The following is an 18,373-nucleotide window of genomic DNA, read 5'->3' on the forward strand; positions in this document are numbered from 1 at the left end:
CAGAGAACGTGAGAATGAGCAAACACGGTCTACCTCACTTGACACCTAACAGAAACACTGTTGGGCTTTGTGAAATGAAGTTTTCAAGTGAGCTGCAATTACACAACTGAGACATCTAAAACATTTGTTTCATTCACATTCAAAGCTTCGAAACTAATAGTCAAGGGAGAAGAAGCAACAAGGATGAAAGGGATAACAGCTGCCACTCACAGCCTTCATGTCGAGAACAGGCGGCTCCACAAAGCGAGAGCCGAGGTTGTGAACAATGAAGGAGGTGACGCACGAGGACACACGGTCCTGACGCAGGGAGCGCACTATCAGCATCTTCTGGAGCTCATTACAGTTATTCTCCCAATCACCTAAAAGGAAAAAAAAACAGAGAGGAAAGGTGACACCAGGGAATTCAGGGGTGAAGTAGATGTATGATTAGCGTGATTATTAAGAGAGCTGAGTAAAAAAGAAATGAAAAGGGTAGTGAGCAAAGGATACAATGAGGTGGATGGCTGAAAGAAGTATACTTCAGCAGAGAGGGGCTGCTCTGCAGTGAACCACCCATTAACAGATCCTCAGTTGTAAGAAATAGCAGAGGAGAATACACATGTTTATAATCACAGGGGGTTAATATCCTGTATCAAACACAGAAAGCATTTAAAGGTATGATATGTTCAATGTTGTCAAAGTGTAATATTTTAGCCACAACTTGAAACATGTAAATGCACAGCAGCATGAACAAGCTGCCTTTATCACACATCGATATATCCACCCTGCCTGTAGAGCATGATTCAACTTCATTGTTGAAAGTGGGAAGGAGTTTCCGCAGCAACACAGCACAAAAGAAAAATAAATCCTCCCACAACACACACAGACCTGGTAGTGTGGCATTCTCTGGCTCAGCACTGGTGAACCAAAGGTTCCAGTCCCGGGGGTACTGTTCAAAGGAGGTCATGATGCCATGGAAGTTGGGCAGCTTGTCCAGCTCTGTGATGTTGTCCCAGCTGGAGTCTGCCAGCCAACTGGGACAGGGGTTGTCCATCTGATCCTCCTTGTCAAGTACCTTGAAAAACACCCATCAATGAATCAGTAGTCAAACTATTCGCGCATGGGTGCATCAATAAATAGACCAAACAATCCACCAACACATCAGTCACACAGAATCATGGCTGTCCGAGGCACAGTAACAAATTCACTGGTGAAGACAGGTAGTCATGGAAAACGCATCTCCTACTGGCTTTGGCAAGCTTGGGAAAACACACTGTGAATGAAGCATAAAATCTACATGGATCAACATTTAAATATACAGTGGAACGTCTTTTGGGGCATTAAGTGTGTTGCAAGCCTTTGAAAATAAATGACTGTATTTTGTTGGATTATCTCAAATGAAATAAGGCATAAAGAAGATTTCTGCGTGTGTTCTGTGTTTTCTTACAATCCCTCCTCGGAGGAAGAAGCTGTACTCATCCATGTTGAGTCTGCCAGCCACCTCCAGGATTTTGGCACACATCTGGAAGCTGAAGAGCAGCTTGTGGACCTCAAACAGACCACGACACGTGTACCTAGAGATGATAACACAGTGAGTTAGCTAGAGTAACTCTACAGACATAGTGTGTGTGATACTACAGCATGTCTGCAGGGTTGGCAGTTTGACCCCCAGCTCCTTCAGTCCCCATGCCAAATTGCTGTTGACAAGACGCTGAACCCCATGTCGCTTTGTGTACATGAATGGGTGAATGAGAGACAAATTGTAAAGCACTCTGTCCATACAAAACATTTTCTGACTGGAATTCGCTTGACTCACCTGCCCGAAGACACCACCTATGGAAAGAGCTTCTCTTAATGTGTCCTTGTTTACCTGTACACTGCATACGTGTGGTAGTCATTGAGGTTGGCAATCCTTTCCTCCAGCTTGTGGCTGCGCTTGCTCTTTTCTAAGCTGAGGTTGAACAGGTTAATGTAGGCATCCAGGGAGAACTGGTACATTGGGTCGATGCGGCCCATGTCGTTTAGGATGAAGAAGAGAACGGAGGCCCGCTGGGCACATGGGCGGTAGGCCTGTTAAGAGAGCGATTTCAATTTCATTAAATATGTAGTCTATAAACGAATAACAAATGCCTATCAATTCTCCAGAAACCCCAGTGATGGCTTACAAATGGTCCAAAACACCAAAGGTATGCAATTTATCATGAGACCCCAATCCCCAATCCCTTCATCCATACACCTGACCTCTCTAGCAGAGTCAATCTTGATCTCGGTCTGTTCACTGATCTCCAGCTGCTCTGAAACCTCGGTGGCTGTCACTTTGCTTGTCTGCAGGGTGTTCACCAGCTGCACATCATCCAGCAGTGAGCCAGTCGCCTCATTCAGCAGCCTGGTAGACACACATACAGTACATATAACATAACATATCATTTCCGAATATATCAAATTATAATACATCATATCTAGAAAAAAATGGTAATATGTAATAATAACATACGTATGAAAAAAATCAAAGGTCATAGTGTTCTAAAATGTCATCTGAACAACCTGAGGATCTCATCCTCCAGCTCTTGCAGGCTTCTCTTGCCAGAGGCAATGCTGATCACCAGAGAGTCTTTCTGCTCTTCGAGCTCCGGACGCTCCTTACGCACCACAATTCCCAGTAGCTGGGCTTCCAGACCCTGCTCATACACACACATAATCCCATACACAGACAATTCAAGGCAGCAGCTCATACTCTCAAAATGTATGTGCACACAAATGAGGATACACACACATAGATAAGTGTGCTGTAGTGAAATCGAGTCAAAACTTGCAGAAGAAGACACACAGATGTGCACACACAAACACACACAGACCTGCTCCTTGACAGCAAAGTTGACTATGGTGGTCTTTGTAGAAATCTCTGGTGTGTAGTGGGGGTTAGACAGCTTGGTGGCGATGTAGAAACGAAACTCGGGACTGTACTCCACCTCCTTATCACCCAGTTTCAACAGCAGCCTGCCACCTGGAAGAAAGTGCACACAAACGCACACCCTTACAGACAATAGATTCAGGCACTCCTCATATTTATTTGAATATATCTTCAGAAAAATATAGGAAACAAATATTGAGTGCGTGTCTGTGTGTCTGACTGACCTATCCGTGTCAGGGACTTGTTAAGAACCGGGTTGAGAGAGGGCTCCAACTCCTCCTGGACATTCTGCAGCAAAACAGGATTCCCAAACTGGATGGCATTCTCCAGCACCCGCAGGTAGTCTGGCATTTGAAAGTCTATCACTTTCAGACCCTGAACATGTGAACACACAGAAACACACAGGAGCACAGAAAGAGAAATGAATCATATATAATCTTTATTTAGTTAGGCCGTCTCATTGAGCTCAAGGTCTCTTTTGCAGGAGAGACCTGAGTGCAGCTGGAGAAACAGAACAGAGATAACACGCACACCAAAACACAGCCTGTTGAAACTGCTTTAAAGAGAGCAAGTGAAAAGTATCAACGATCGTGGGAAGTGAAGGTGTATTCCCATCATCGTGTATTCCCTTCATTATTTTATATGCTTTGTGGATGTCTGTGGATGCATCCTCAGCTTGGGTTGCCCCGGCCTTTGTGGGCACAGCCAACTGTTCACTGCTGTTTGAAGTGAAAGGTGGATGGAAAACAAATTTTTAATTTCCAAACCTGAATACAAAACTGGCTCAAAATGGATATTTGGTTGGCGATGCATTAGCATGCAGATGAAGCAACCAGGTTCGTTACAAAAACACTGTCTGAAAAGTAGCACTCTACTGCTAACAACACTCGGTGCAGTGCCACTGGGAGTTCCAGAGTGGGAAACGTGCAGAGTCAGAGCCTTGTTTTTCTGCTGAAATGTGAATATGCCTTGAGGCAGAAAAACAGAAACTGGTATCATGTTAAATTGTCTAACTTCATTTGAGAGACAAAGAGATGTTTCCTATCCATTATGAAATAAATTCTTTTCCTTGGGCCAGTTCTAAGAAGCAGTTTTACACATCATCAGAACTGTGCTGACAACACTGACAAAACAAGGGTTTCCAGGGTTTTACTCAGCAATAAACGAGAAACTAAATGCGGAATACTGAATACTACTAGCTGCAACTACATTAATTCAATAAAATAAGAGCAGAATTTGACTGCATTTCCTGTCTTCTCCGGAAAATCTTTTATTCACAAACTGTTTCCTATGCAGACACCCAAACAACCAAGATTGTTCCAGAAATGTAATGACACAATAACTGAAAAGGAATCTCTTACTCTCTTCATCTCCATATTTTTGATCCACTTCAGAGCTTGACCTTGAGGGTCCACCATCAGTGGCCATCTTGAAAGACGGGACAGAAATAAAAGAAGCAACTTGTACTTACAGTACAAAACACATATTCTGTACAGCGAAGGCAACCAAATCCAAGACTGATAAACCCAAATGCAGTTAATAAACCCTTTGTCAACAGGTTGTGTCTTCCTGTACTGACCGGTTCCCTCGGGTGACGATGACTCCATTCTCAGTCGAGAATGCATCAGACGGTAGGCCCTGAATGTTCCAGTCCCTCACTGCTGTAGGCTTGGACAGGAAAACTGCAAAACTGAACCCTGGTGTGCATGGGATATCTAAGTCCCGAACCTGAGGGGAAGACAAACCGAGAGCGAGATGGAGTTAAAGAAAGAGAGAAAAAAAAACAGGGTAAAACATGGGCTTAGTTGGAAATACAACCATCAATTTGTGAGCACCGGTAGAACTGCACAGCAGGATATATGTTTTTATGAGGTGTGTGTGTGTGTGCGTGTGTGTGTGTGTGTGTGTGTGTGTGTGTGTGTGTGTGTGTGTGTGTGTGTGTGTGTGTGTGTGTGTGTGTCTGTGTCTCACCTCCTTCATCCAGATGGCAAGCAGCTCATCTCTATAGTTGGAAAGGAAGGGTCCCATGTAGGACAGGAAAGATGCTGCTAGCAAACAGTCTCCAACGAGGTATCCCATGTTTTCTTCAAGACCCTGAAGCACACACACACACATGCAAGTTACATAGGCGTGTGTGAGTTATGTTTTATATGATCTGCCTGCTTCTTGCTGGCGACTTGAAAGGACCAATTGTAAGGAGAAGGGTTATTATTTTTGCTGTGTATGTGTGTGTGCACGTGTATGGCCTACAGCAGCTCTCTCCTCCCAGCGGACCCTCTCTCCAGCAAGTCCAGTCACCAGCTTGTCAGCTCGGTCCAGCTTCACCTCCATCTCATCAGACTTCTTCCTCAAACTCTCCTTCATGGCCAGCTTCTCACCATGCTGCTTTTTCAGCTGGTCTAGTTTCTCCCCCACCTGCTCACACACGCAAGTAAATCTGATCTATTACAATACTGTTGCACTTGTATATAAACTTGATTTAACTTGAGCTAACGTCTAAACATTTATCAAGCCGGTGGCTAGATGCACTGGGACTCCGTACCTCTCGTAGTTTGTTCTGGGCCTCAGCCAGTGCAGCCTGTTTCTCTGCTAGCTGGGCCATGGCAGCATTCAGCTGGGCTCGCTTTGGCTCTACCACCCTGTAGATACGTCCATAAACCTGGAGGAAGAGTATACACATGGATTTAGTTTTGCTTCATATATTCATTTAACCAATAGGAGTCTCATTGTTTTGTGATTTTGATTTTGTGAGTGCATATGTGTGTGTGTGTGTTGGTAGACAGCAGACACCTTCTTACCTCCATGGCTCTGACCCACATGCAGAGGGACTTTGCAGCCAGCGATACTTTGCCGATGATCTCTGGCTGGAAGTCTACCTGTCTGCAGTACTGGCCAATCTTCTTCAACACACGGTCCGATATATTGTCCTTGTCAAAGTTAACTAACGTTTTGATGAAGTTGGACTCCCCTGCCAGAAACATTCCAAGGTCAAATAGGTCAGACAAACATGAAGAACAAAACATTTTTTGCCAAATCTCTCTTATATGCAGCTCTCAGTTTCATTAAGTCATTGCTCTCAAAGGAAAGAAGTGCTGTCCTGTTTTGGACTTTTGTTATATTCTCCCCAAATCTGTGAACCTGTTTTGTGTCATCCAATTTTGCGACAACTCCACAGCTTTGTCATTAGGCTTAGGGTCAATCCTTAAAAATGAATTTGTCATAATCTGTTTGATAAATTCTATATAAGACATGTTAGTTCAGTAATAACTTAAAGACAATTTTAATTGCAATCCATTGCCATAATGGTAAAAACAAGTCCCAGGCTGAATTTTTACCAAGGTCATTAATGATGGCACTTCTAATGGAGCATAAGTACAACCCCCTTCCTTCCAGTTACATCTTTCTTTTCTTTAAGTGTAACTGTACACAATCTGTCCTCGTGTGGTTTTGACCGGTTTGCTTCTGGGGCAAAAGCGATTAGCATAGCAGTTTCACTTTTCTCAATTACTTTATTTCTTTGCCTAACTCTCCTCATCCATCCCTAATCTCTGCACTGTTGCTGTCTCTCACCCAGCTGTCTCTTGGCCTCTGCCCAGGTGGGCTCTTTGCCTAGAAGGGTCATGACAGCCTGCATCACTGTTTCCACCAGTGCTGGGGGACGGCCATACGACTTGATCTCTGTCATGTCCTTCTTATTCAGAGACTCCAGAGCCTATGCGCAAAGAGACAAAGGGAGATTTGAGAAGGCGGGGGATACTGCTTGCTGAGTCGTTTTCAAATGTAGACAGACAGAAAGCACACACTCAAATGACAAGGCTCTTACATTTGTGCAGAGGACGAATAGAGCAGTCAATACTGAAAGGTCAATCATTACTCATCAAATGACAATTCAACCAGACATGATAATGAACAAAGTGAGCTCATGCAGTGAAGACAAAATTACCAACATAGAGGGACTGGCAAGATTAAAGCAGTCAACAGGGCATGGATCTACCTTCATGGCCTCCTCCAGGGCAGGCAGGGCCTCATCCAGGTCTCTCTGTGCATTCTCAGCCATGGCTTTACACTGTAACTCCTCTGCCCCGATTTTCTCACTGTTAGCACTCACCGCCTCAACACAAGCACACACAAACATACTCCAATGTGTCATTGACTATTATATGCTTCTTTCCTATTAGCCAACTACCACACACCCATCCAAACATGAGCCACTAACATAAACTTTTTCTTTGTGATTTGTTAAGTCAGGTGGATGTGAAGTCTGCAAATGCCTTAATCAAACTATTACTTTAATCTCACCTTCTGCTGTTTGTCAGCTTCTATCTTCTGCTGCACAATGACGGACAGGTACTCATCACACTGTATCTGGAACTCGGCCACCTGCTTCTTGGCCTCCTCCAGCTCTACAGACATGGCCTCCACCTTCTCCCTTGTGTCACTGATCTTGAAAAGGCCGTTATGCAGCTTGTTCACCTGTTCCCCCAGTTCACTGCGTTTCTCTGCCAACAGCCTGGATTGACACGCACACATTAAACAGGGTAGTGTTGTGCTCCTGATTGTTCTGGTTTGGGTCTAATCTGATGCACATAACACCCAAATTATCCAAAGCACCCACAGGTGATGTATCTTTACTTAAGGTGTGTGCACTCATACTCCAAGACTATAACAGGACAAGCGTAGTGTATCTTTGTTATCCATCTATGTGATCCTGAAGACACATATGAAGCAGTGAAGTGAGAACAAATGAAGGAGAAACACTGAAGATGAGATGCCTACTTCTTGTATCCAGACACCAGCTCCAGGTAGTTGGTGGGAGTCACATAATTATGTCTCCTCAGCTCCAACTTCATCCGTTGGGACACCTCTGCTACTGACTGGTGTGTGGTGACAAAGATGCTGGCAACCTTTGTTTGGATCTAAAACATCATGCAACATATGTAAAAAGATGGTCTGACATTCAGATAACAGCAGATACAACAAATGTAGGTTTATGTCTGTGTGCTTGCATTCCTCACCCCTTCCAAGGAGCCCAGCTCCAGCCCATCCAAGTACCTCTCAGCTACCTCCAGCAGAGCATCTTTGGGCCACTCACAGAACCAGTCAATGGAGGTGCAGTTGACGAGGGCTGGGTACTGGAGGATACGTTTCCTGTTGGCAACCAGACATTTCTGAATTTTATTCGGAAATAATTTGTTGATGCAGTGATCCCCACCATAGCCCTGAAGACACAGGGTCTGTATACTAGAGCAGGTACATTTGGCAGTTTCAGATGGGTACCTTAAAATAGATGTGTAAATAACACTGACTAGCCTCAGGCAGAATGACACAAAAGCTCCCAACAGGCTCATTTTGAGAGAACGTCCTACAGCAATGTAGAGCAGAGTATACTCAAGACCTACAATGTGAGTCAGTGAATTTACCCGCTTAATTGGTGTAGCAGGGCTCCCTGCGCTCTGGCAACGTGATATGGATCCTGCTAGCAGCTAGTGTTTAGAGGGCCATGATGCCTTGTAACACAGAGAATGGTTAGCTCTGGGTAACGGTGCCTGCTAGCCCAATTAGCAGCATTATGTGTCACCACTACCCTGTGCCACTAATTACAGCCAGGCCATCAGTGCCTGAGGGGGAGAGGTGTTTTGTGAGAAGAATCTGTGTGACAAGAGAAAGAGTGAATGATAAACAGAAAATGTGCATCTGTCTGTGTGCATACTTCATCTGTGTGTGTGTGTGTGTGTGTGTGTGTGTGTGTGTGTGTGTGTGTGTGTGTGTGTGTGTGTGTGTGTGTGCAGACAACTGACCCTCTCTGTCACAGCATCCACACTGTTTGTTAACACACTAAGCCTCATGTCCTTGCAATAGAATCACCCGAGTTACTCGACCTGATTTGCTCAAGACCTGCCGTCAATAATCCATTAACATACTGTCTCATGGCGAGGCACGACTCACAGTCCACAGTGTAGGCGTGCCTCTCAGGGAGAGGCACTAATTTTACAGTTTTCAGCAGCAGAGTACAGAGCAGTAACAAGCATATATTCACTCAATTAATTTAAGATAATTGCAAAAATCTGTCTAACTATAGAAATACAGACTACTGGGCACTTTATCAACACAACTGTGAAGGCCAGTATTTAATTGTGTGTAAAATAAAATCACTATAAAATGAAATGAAAATACTTTGTTTCAAGTAATCCCCTGTTAGGGCAACAATGCACATAAGGCGGCTACAGAGAAGCTGCTGAAATGCTGTGACTCTTCAGCTATAAGGACTATAATGTGATTCAAATTGTACTCATTTCCATAAAGCGCAAGTAGGATTCTCAAAGAGAGGAGAGGAGAAGAAAGAGGAGGAAGGAACATGTTGTGACTCAGGATATATGATAGGATGCAGTGTGCAGCAGGAAACAGTATCAGAACCAACCTGAAGGGCTCTCCCACCGGGCTCATGCAGAGAACTATGTGAAGGTTGTTTCTGACTCGCTCTATCAGGTAACTGAACAAAGAGTCAGGAGTCTCCACCACCTTGTCTTTCCTGGCAGACTCTGACAGAGCATTGCATACCTAGGTGTAGAACAGCAACAGAAACACGTGTTTTTAATCTTACTTCAATGATCTATAGATGCACATGATGTATGTCAAACTGTCAAATACATACTGGATTTATGGAAGATTTCAAGGGCAGACTTAAGTCAGCCATATTCAGAAATTGAGAAAATCAGCAAAATGTTACAAGTGATCATAAAACCATATCTTATATCCAGCAGAGGTTTCATTAATTTGACCAAGGATACCAAACCTCTATAGTTAGTAGTATTAAAGTGTGCAAATAGACATGAAAATAGGGAGGCAAGCACGGGGTCAAAAACAATTTGAAGACAATACAGACCTCGACAAACTCATCTGGCTTGTAGAGGTTAGGCACCTCTCCAGAGCTCAGGATGTTATTGATGTCCTCTAGGAAGGATTCATCCACAATCTGGGTGTCATTGAACAGGAAGACTGTGGGTTTGTTGTCCACACCGGTCAAGCGGTACAGCTTCTTGATGTCTGAAAGCCAGGACAGAAAAAACACCTTTTGTATTGTAGCTAACTGAAGGTGAGATTAAAGGAATTGACTGTACAAAAGTGGAGATAATTAATCGAAAACTGAATTCAGGTCAGCCAACCGGGTGCTAAAGCTTTAGTCATGCTTGGTGGTGAATATTAAAGTGTATATGTGAGTCCATGGTTGTTCTAATCTTGTTTAATTTCCATCCATCATCTCGTGTTTAAATTTCCAGACCAGAGAGTTACTTCCAGAAAGAAAGAAGTGGGGCAGTAATACATCCCCTTTCACAGATATCTGTGAATATAATAGTAGTGCATTTAATCTCACCTTCTCTAAACTCCTGTTTGCGGTACTGCTTGGTGACTTCCACCTGGAACACCTGGTACTCGCAGATGGAGGCAGCCATCTTAGACAGACTCTGTCTACCAGAGCCCCCAACACCAACCAGCAGCATGTTGCCCCTGAGCTGACTGATGACACGCACTGCACGTGTTACTGTGGAGGAAAGACAAAAATATTATCAAAACCTTTCTTTACAGCATTCTTATAATTACCCTGTGTGGTTTGTACAACTGAAAAGAATTTCTCTTCTTTTTCTGTTCTAATATTGACACAAAACTTCCGTGTCCCTTGAAATCCCTGCCCACATATACAAACCAACAATACATGTCACAACCAAGTGCTGATTCCCTTTGTTTCTGTAGTAATGCAGTGGTATTGATATGCAGTGGCATGCGGTGAAGTGACACATTGATGTGTGTGGACGTGTGTGCAGAGCCTGGTGCTGCGAGGCCTTCTCTCTTTCAGCTAAAGGGGAGCTTTTAGCTGAGCCTCCTGCTGTGTTTTTCAAAGGAGTTTCAAACTGGGCCTGAATCATGAAACTGCAGAAGAGGACCTCTTATATTGATTGTGGTAATGCACTGGGTTGACTGGAGAGAATGTGATGAGTGGAAGTGATGCATCAGGAGAATTTTATGCTCAGTGAGTGAGTCCGGAGGTGTGTATGTGTGTGTGTGTGTGTATGTGTGTGTGTGTGTGTGTGTATGTTGTGTTCACAGACGCACTGTGTTCGACGGCATCTCGGAAGAGCACCAGGCTCATGGGCACAACGCCAGGTGTCAGGTTGTAGTCCTCCAGCTGGGTTTCCATGAACTTTTTGAGACCTTTCATGTCCAGTAGGTCCTCATATACACGAGACTCACTCAGGAAATCACCTGACACACACACAGTTAGAGTAATAACTATAATAAATAAGTACATGTATACACATTCATAGTCCAGTACCAATCCATCATCCTGTCTTTAAGGATATTTCAACACTCATTGGTGTGACATTGTCATTGCAATGTGCATGCATGTGTGTGTACAATAATAAATGTACCAAATATTGGCAGTTGTTTGTTTGGGCAAATGTTGTGGAACGTGAGGTTGAAAAGTGAGCCCAGTTTCTCCCCCAGCAAAGCAATGAAGGCCTCCATGTCAGTGTGATCTACAAGCCGATCTGAGAAAACTCTGAAATCAACCACAAAACGCACACAACAAAGAATATGAAGTATACACACAAAGTAGAAAAGTAGAAAACCACTCACTACTGGATATATCCTAGGCTTCAGCTGATGGATAATGATGCATGAAGACACTGTCACAAGGTGGCTGGAACTATGGGAAATATGGTTACCTGAAGCACTCATGGATCCACAGTCTTGTGATGTTGTTTTTGGTGTCGTGTAAGTCTGGGTGAGCTCTTAGCAGGCCCTGAAACACCTAGAAGGGGTCGAACAGAAAACAAAAACAGACATATGTCATCTAACATTTCAATTAGCACATTAATAAAGCATTTTAAATTCAAAAGAAATATATTGTGACCAAGTTAAATTAGCCCTGGCCAGCCAGGGATAATAATCTTTCCTACACTGAACTACCTTTAAAAAGGATCCAGTTGTATTTTCATCAAAACACATTTCAAGCACTGTATGTTCTGTATGTATGTGCGTGTGTGTGCTGTGGGTATACTTGCATCAAGCTAACCCCTCTTTATGTATTATTGTGTACCTTGGAGATATCCCTGAGGTTGAAGAGGTAGTGTATCTTGGCTGGAGTGGGAAGAAAACGAGCTGAAACAGCATAATACAGTTCTAAGGTGGCCTGAGTCAGAATCTCTCCAATGGGCTTCACCTCCTCCTTAAACCCCTGGAGCTTTTGGTTGATCATGGTGCTGTAGATCCGCCTGATCTGGGACTCCTGCATGCAGAGAAGACAGGTCTGTTCATGTTTGGTATGTCTTGTGAATGATACAGCCATATCAATAATATACACAGAGAGTATTTCAAATCTGTATTGGTCAAGAGAAAGAAAAACAGCATAGGAATTGTGTTTCATGTTGTCCACTTCATACATTCAACAGTCAAGGCAACTAAAGTGTCAGGTGTCATAAGCAAATTTAGTTTGTTCTTTTGTGGCAACACAAAAAGCCAGGCAAAGAGAGGTGTCAAGAGAGGGACTAACAAATAAGTGCTGAGAAAAGATGGATGGGAAAGGTTGAAAGGAGAACAACAACAGAGAGTTTTGAAAAAGACTGAAAAGAGACAAGAGGTGAGCTGGAGAGGGAGTGAACAATGAGTGGAGAGAGCCAAGTAAAACAAAACAAGACAAAGAAATGAGATAAGATGGCAGGAATGCTTTCGGACTATCATAATCCTCTTTGTGTCGGACACGAGAGAGAGAAGAGAAGAAAGAGAAAGAGAGAGAGAGAGAGAGAGAGAGAGAGAGAGAGAGAGAGAGAGAGCGCACAATTTTGCAGTGATTATCATTATGATTTATCTATAGCTAGTGGGTAAAACTTCATCCTACACACAAGACAAAAAGCCAAAACTACTACTACTACTAATTTATATATCGTGGGTATTTTTATTTTATTTCTTATTTATGAGTCTGTATTTTCTTTGCCTATTAAAGTTAAAGTAAAACTCAATACAGTGCTATAATGACACATGTAGTCCACAGTGGTAAATGAAAAAAGGTGAAGAGAGGAAACTGTCAGCAGGACTCACATTAGGGAAGGTCATATTGATGACGTTGAATCGACTCTGTAAGCGGCCAGAAATGTGTGTTCTCCCTCCACCAGGGGGCCCCATGGCTGCCAACAAGAACATATCCTAACAAAGCAGACAAATACACACACAAACACAACAGAAAACTGCAGACTTTAATGACCACACATCTATGAAATGAAGCGTATTTCACACGTAAAGCTCTTGCCTCACATACTGAACATGAATGGTCATTGAAAGACAATTATGAAGGACGCCTCCAAACTTTCTCACCTTGACAAACTTTAGGGTCCGTTTCTGGCGGTCATACCAGAAGCCATAGTCGATCCAGAGACGCAGCAGTTCCAGTGGCGGCTGGGAGCCAAAGAGGTCATGGGCTGGCATGTTGACATCATCTAGGAAGAAGAGCAGGCGCTTCCCACCTGCTGGCACAAACACACCTTTGGTCCTCTTCTCAATGCGGCTCTCCACAATGGCCTGGATGTTATTAGAAGTGGTCTGGACAGTGAGGAGAGACAGAGAGAGAGACGATGATATGGAAAAGATGGAATGGTACTGGGTATAGGAGCTAAAATTGAACCTTGGGGGACACCCTTTGAAATCTTTAAAAAGTCTTATTCAAGACCATCTGTAAGAAAAAAGAAGCTAAAGCTGAACTTAACAGATGTGCAGATGAACTATAGGCAGCAGAGTGTGTAAAGGACAGAGAGCTGGAAAATGCAGAGAGAAGATTTATCAGGAGCAATTATCCGAAAATATATATGAATCAATTCATATGGCAGGAAATGAGACAGATGCAGAAGAAAGAGGAGGGAAAAATGGGAGGGAGAGAGCTGCCAGCTTAGAGCTGGGCTGCGGGGGTGATGGTGATTATGGTGATGGTGGTTAAAGAGGGACGGGGGGGCTCTCTAATAGCCCTTCATCACTGCCATCCAGCACTGACATCCGCCTTAGAGCAATGCAGCACTTTGACTCTAATTGTAGTAAAACCGAGATGGAGGCTATTCAGAGCCATGACGTGGTGGGATGGAGGCAGTTGCTCTCACACACAGAAATATGCACAAGCACATGAACATGCACATCCAACACCTGTACTCAATCATCTCAGTGTGACCGTATTTCATGCTGCGAGTGATGGCGACTCATCCAAAGTTATATTTAGTGGACAGATGAGATGTGTGTGCTAGCCTGTGCATCTGTGGGTGAATTCTGTGCAAGTATACTCTACTTTAGCATGTGTTTTGCAGCCTAGTGGACAGCATGTGAATCCATATCATGGGATTTATATCCTATCTTTGTCTTTAATGAGACTAAGTCAAGGGCTAGGGATGTCTGGCACAGGAGGACACAACGGGGATATTCCAATTATAACCTTAAGCTTCACGGAAAGACAAGAGGGCAGACACACATGCAAATGAAGATAAACATAAAATATAATAAAATATCAAAGATGATATCACACCACTTACCAAAATGACCTTTCTTTGCAGTAACACTTTTTCTAGAAGATTAACACATACCTGGCATACAGACACACAGACCATGCCAAGGCCCTAACCTGAGAAGACATGTTGACAGTGAGGGCGGCCCACTTCTTATCTAATCCCTGCAGGATGCTCTGGGCCACGGAGGTTTTACCAGTGCCCACTGGCCCCGTGAGAAGCACTGGGTACTGACCCAACACCAGAGCCTTAACCAGGAAGTTGTAGCGAACTGTGTCCACTGTAGGAACCATGATCTTATAGAACGGAGCGCTGCAGGAGAGGGTAGAGGGAGAGATACTGATGTGTTGTAGATGTAGATGGTAGCTTGTGTCATCTATAAAAGTTAACTGAATCGGCATTGAGTGAAATGGATAAAACATCCCCATGCTCATACTGTACATACATACATATACACAACAGTAGATGTCAGCTACGTAAGACCACCTGGTTTCTTACTTGGCATTGTAGCGCCAGTCCTTTGACAGCTTATCTTCAAACGAAGCCCAGGTTTTGTTCTTGGTGTCCACATAATACTCATAAACTGTGTCCTGAAAGAGTTTTCATAGAAAATTTAGAGAATGTTGGTGCATGCTGAGACAGATTCATTCAATATGCTGATGGACAGTGGTGTCCACCGGTCACCAGCTGATCACAGGACAACATATATAAACACAACCATTCACACTCACACTCACACCTAAGGACAATTAACCTAATGAGTATGTTTTTGGTCTGTGGGAGGAAGCCGGAGTGCCCGGAAAGAGCCCACGAATGCACGGGACGAACATGCAAACTTCACACAGAAAGGCCCCGCCCGACCCGGGGATCGAACCGGTGACCTTCTTGCTGTGAGGCATGCGCACTACCTGTGCCGCCTAGGCCCAAACTCAATTAGCAAAATATAGTTAAGACACAGCAGTTGCAACCTACAGCACACCTAACACTGGTCAAGCGAGGAACCCAGTGAAGAGAGGCGGTGCCATGTGGCTGACATTGTATGTCATACGTGTGTAAACAAATATTATGCTCTACAGAGGACCTTAATGGGGAAGTTGCCCTCCATTTCCCGTAGGAAGTTGTCTATCTTCTTGCGTCCATCCTCGTCAACAGAGGCACAGATGGACCAGATAAGGCTGAAGGTGAACCAGAGCTCCACCATCTTACCCAAGTTTTCTGTGTCTGAGGTATTCACCTGAGAAAGGGAGAGAATCACATTGTTCTTCATACTGGGGATGCTTACGAGATGATGTCAGCATCAACATCAAGTGCAGTTAAGGATCAACATTTAAGGTGTGCTGGAAAACTAGAATGTGCAGTGGTTACAGATTGCACTCTGCTTGTCATACCCCATTGCTGGATGTGGCTAGGGAGTCATAGAGGCGGCAGAGAGAGGTTACTCCATTAAGCTCAGTGATGGGAATCAGCTCCTTACAGTTGCTCCTCTTAAAGTACAGCGTGCTCTCTACATACTTCTCAAACAGACATTTTAAATGGTCTGCTTCAGTCTGTGGAGAAATGTTGCAATGGTGGAGGAGAGAGGGTAGCATAAAGTAAGGTCATAAAATCGTCATTCATGAAGGTTTTGTTATGTCCTTCAAATCAAATTATTCTTACAAAAAGAGTTATTATAAGTGTACCTTGGGTCGCTTGTCCAGCCAGGACTGAACAGAAGGCTTCCATCCCAGATCAGTGTAATCATTGTAGACCATCCCACAGCGAGACACTGTAGCTGGAGAGGCCATTGCCAGGTTCTCCACTTCAAACAGCAGAGACACCTATGATAGAAGAATTTAAATACAGTATTACTGTCCTGATTGACTACAATATAATAATGCATGATAATTAGATTTTGTTTAGTTATTAGTTTATTCTTCTGGGACAACATCTTATTGCACCAGATTACTGTTATTGTAAAAGGTACATTTCAATGTTACTATGTTCTCTACTCAAAACACAGAATGCCAACTTCAATTTCAAGAAACAGCTAAATTAATTAACTTAAAACAATGACTTTTTGATCATTCGCTTTAATGCATTATGTCTCAAGTGGAGAATTGTGTTTCTCAGATCATTAGTTTGAGGGGTAAATTTTACTTGAAGCTCCTTCCCTCTTTTAATCATGTAAAGCACACAGACATGGCGGTGATTTGTTGGCTGTCACTTTGTTCCATTTCTGACGTGAGCCAGCTAAATGGATCAAGTCACTTGAATGCTCTGGCTCCTTCTCAATTTTAAGCTATTAATCTTACCCCGTCCTTGTGCTTTTGCTTTGTCGGATTTACTAAACAGAAACCAAAACAGCTCAGTTTGCTGCTGCCGACAACAAAAGACATTTTAGTCACTGCGTATTCACTGCTTTCCATTTGGAAACTGGTGAAAGCTTGCAACATGCGAATTATGTCGACTGTATACACGGTCACAATGAATCCACTTCAATATTTCACACACTGTGCACATGTTCCTACATTAAAAAGGCTTTTTAATGGAAGACATTTTGCAATGTAAAAGGAGGAAAAGCCCAGGTTATTGATGGCTGCCTCAGTTTCACGTGCATGCTGGCTCACTGTCACACTGTCATGGTTTACTGGGACACTTGAAAAGGACAAAGCCATCGTTCATGTTATTAGACACATCTGTGCTTTTCCGCCAGAAAAATCAACATGTCTTGTGGAAAATGTCTTGTTTCCAGTTCTGCTCTCACCTGCTCAGGCATGGAGATTCGCTCTCCATTGATGAGCGTGAGCACCTTGTTGTCATCCATAACAGAGTTCATGCTCTCTATCCACAGTGTATCAACAGGCCCGTCAAACACAATCCACTTCTCATCTGGTTTCTCATCTAAGAGTGGAGAGGAGACGCAGTGAGTGACAGACAAGGAAAAGTGACAGAAATAAAATGTTTATTTAAACTGACAGTAGGATTAATTTGTCTATGCAATGCTGACCATTCTACCTTTTCAATTAAAACATTCTGAGAAGAAATTGAGTTTCAACCTTTGGATTTTTGGTTTGAGAACCAGTTACATACTGACCACAAAAAGAGTTCAATGATTGACACATAAGGACATTCACAATACGGTAACATACAGCTTCCCTGTACTCCATGATGTCAACTTTCCAAAGCAGAAGTGCACATAGAAAAATTCTAGATGCACTGTCTGAAGCAACAGTCAGAGAGTAATAAATTGCCAACTAAGGCTTCTGCATGAACGAATGATAGAAAACGGGATTCGGTTGAGCTGGATGGAGGGATTGAGGTTTGAACGGGGAATGAGCAGAGGAAGAATCGTCAGTCCCTTGTATGTGTTCACTTGTACTACATGTGTTTTTCGTGTCAGCACCTGCACAGGCTGATCTCATGATGGAGGACAGCACTCCATCAGTCCATTCATTGGTGGAGAGGTCATTTTCTCCATACAGCTCTCCCAGACTCATTGCTTTGGGGTTCAGAGGATACTCCTGTTGCGCCACAGGGACCAAAGAATGAAAGACAAGATGAGAAAAAGTGCATTATAATGGCAGATCATCATTACTGAAGACTCTTTTTCAAGTATATGTCTTTAGGGTGTGTAACACTTTAGTTATACATGCTGCTGAAGTAAATAGACAGATCAGTAAGAAGATCATGTAATGATGAAAACAGTAAACAAGTCCACCAAACCACTTAATCTAAATTTTTCACTGGGTGCAAATACAAAGAAGCAAACAGAATAAAATGGGAAAAGGCTGACAACAGTCACTTTTTGGTGGCAATTGTATTTAGACACTTGAGTCCTCTACAGCAAGCAATAATAAAACAAAATCACTGCTCATAATGTGTCCCTTAATTTCATGTTTTGCTCATGATTTCCTAAAATAAAGTTGGAGAACTTCCTGACCTAAAACAGACTAATTTGTGTAGAGTT

At 43.2% G+C, this 18,373-nt stretch overlaps 1 protein-coding gene across 1 annotated transcript in view; it reads right to left on the reverse strand.

Annotated features, from left to right (window-relative positions):
* dnah2 (dynein, axonemal, heavy chain 2) overlaps positions 1–18,373 on the reverse strand; it is a 55,204-nt gene that overhangs the window by 12,624 nt on the left and 24,207 nt on the right. Inside the window, exons 42-76 of the mRNA XM_070993817.1 lie at positions 17,810–17,927; positions 17,171–17,307; positions 16,107–16,244; positions 15,816–15,974; positions 15,509–15,661; positions 14,926–15,017; positions 14,544–14,739; positions 13,259–13,483; positions 12,986–13,090; positions 11,988–12,176; positions 11,614–11,699; positions 11,317–11,447; positions 11,000–11,149; positions 10,263–10,430; positions 9,774–9,934; positions 9,309–9,448; positions 7,906–8,038; positions 7,667–7,806; positions 7,190–7,400; positions 6,885–7,001; positions 6,461–6,602; positions 5,689–5,858; positions 5,433–5,549; positions 5,141–5,305; positions 4,862–4,984; positions 4,470–4,618; positions 4,252–4,318; positions 3,115–3,265; positions 2,835–2,983; positions 2,524–2,657; positions 2,221–2,365; positions 1,850–2,049; positions 1,427–1,553; positions 868–1,054; positions 211–359 (exon numbers count right to left, since the gene is read on the reverse strand). Coding sequence (XP_070849918.1) covers positions 211–359; positions 868–1,054; positions 1,427–1,553; positions 1,850–2,049; positions 2,221–2,365; positions 2,524–2,657; positions 2,835–2,983; positions 3,115–3,265; positions 4,252–4,318; positions 4,470–4,618; positions 4,862–4,984; positions 5,141–5,305; positions 5,433–5,549; positions 5,689–5,858; positions 6,461–6,602; positions 6,885–7,001; positions 7,190–7,400; positions 7,667–7,806; positions 7,906–8,038; positions 9,309–9,448; positions 9,774–9,934; positions 10,263–10,430; positions 11,000–11,149; positions 11,317–11,447; positions 11,614–11,699; positions 11,988–12,176; positions 12,986–13,090; positions 13,259–13,483; positions 14,544–14,739; positions 14,926–15,017; positions 15,509–15,661; positions 15,816–15,974; positions 16,107–16,244; positions 17,171–17,307; positions 17,810–17,927 — 5,124 coding nt within the window. The remainder of the gene's footprint in view (positions 1–210; positions 360–867; positions 1,055–1,426; positions 1,554–1,849; positions 2,050–2,220; positions 2,366–2,523; positions 2,658–2,834; positions 2,984–3,114; positions 3,266–4,251; positions 4,319–4,469; positions 4,619–4,861; positions 4,985–5,140; positions 5,306–5,432; positions 5,550–5,688; positions 5,859–6,460; positions 6,603–6,884; positions 7,002–7,189; positions 7,401–7,666; positions 7,807–7,905; positions 8,039–9,308; positions 9,449–9,773; positions 9,935–10,262; positions 10,431–10,999; positions 11,150–11,316; positions 11,448–11,613; positions 11,700–11,987; positions 12,177–12,985; positions 13,091–13,258; positions 13,484–14,543; positions 14,740–14,925; positions 15,018–15,508; positions 15,662–15,815; positions 15,975–16,106; positions 16,245–17,170; positions 17,308–17,809; positions 17,928–18,373) is intronic.

This window comes from Chaetodon trifascialis, chromosome 23, assembly GCF_039877785.1.
Source record: "Chaetodon trifascialis isolate fChaTrf1 chromosome 23, fChaTrf1.hap1, whole genome shotgun sequence".
NCBI classification, from domain to species: domain Eukaryota; kingdom Metazoa; phylum Chordata; class Actinopteri; order Chaetodontiformes; family Chaetodontidae; genus Chaetodon; species Chaetodon trifascialis.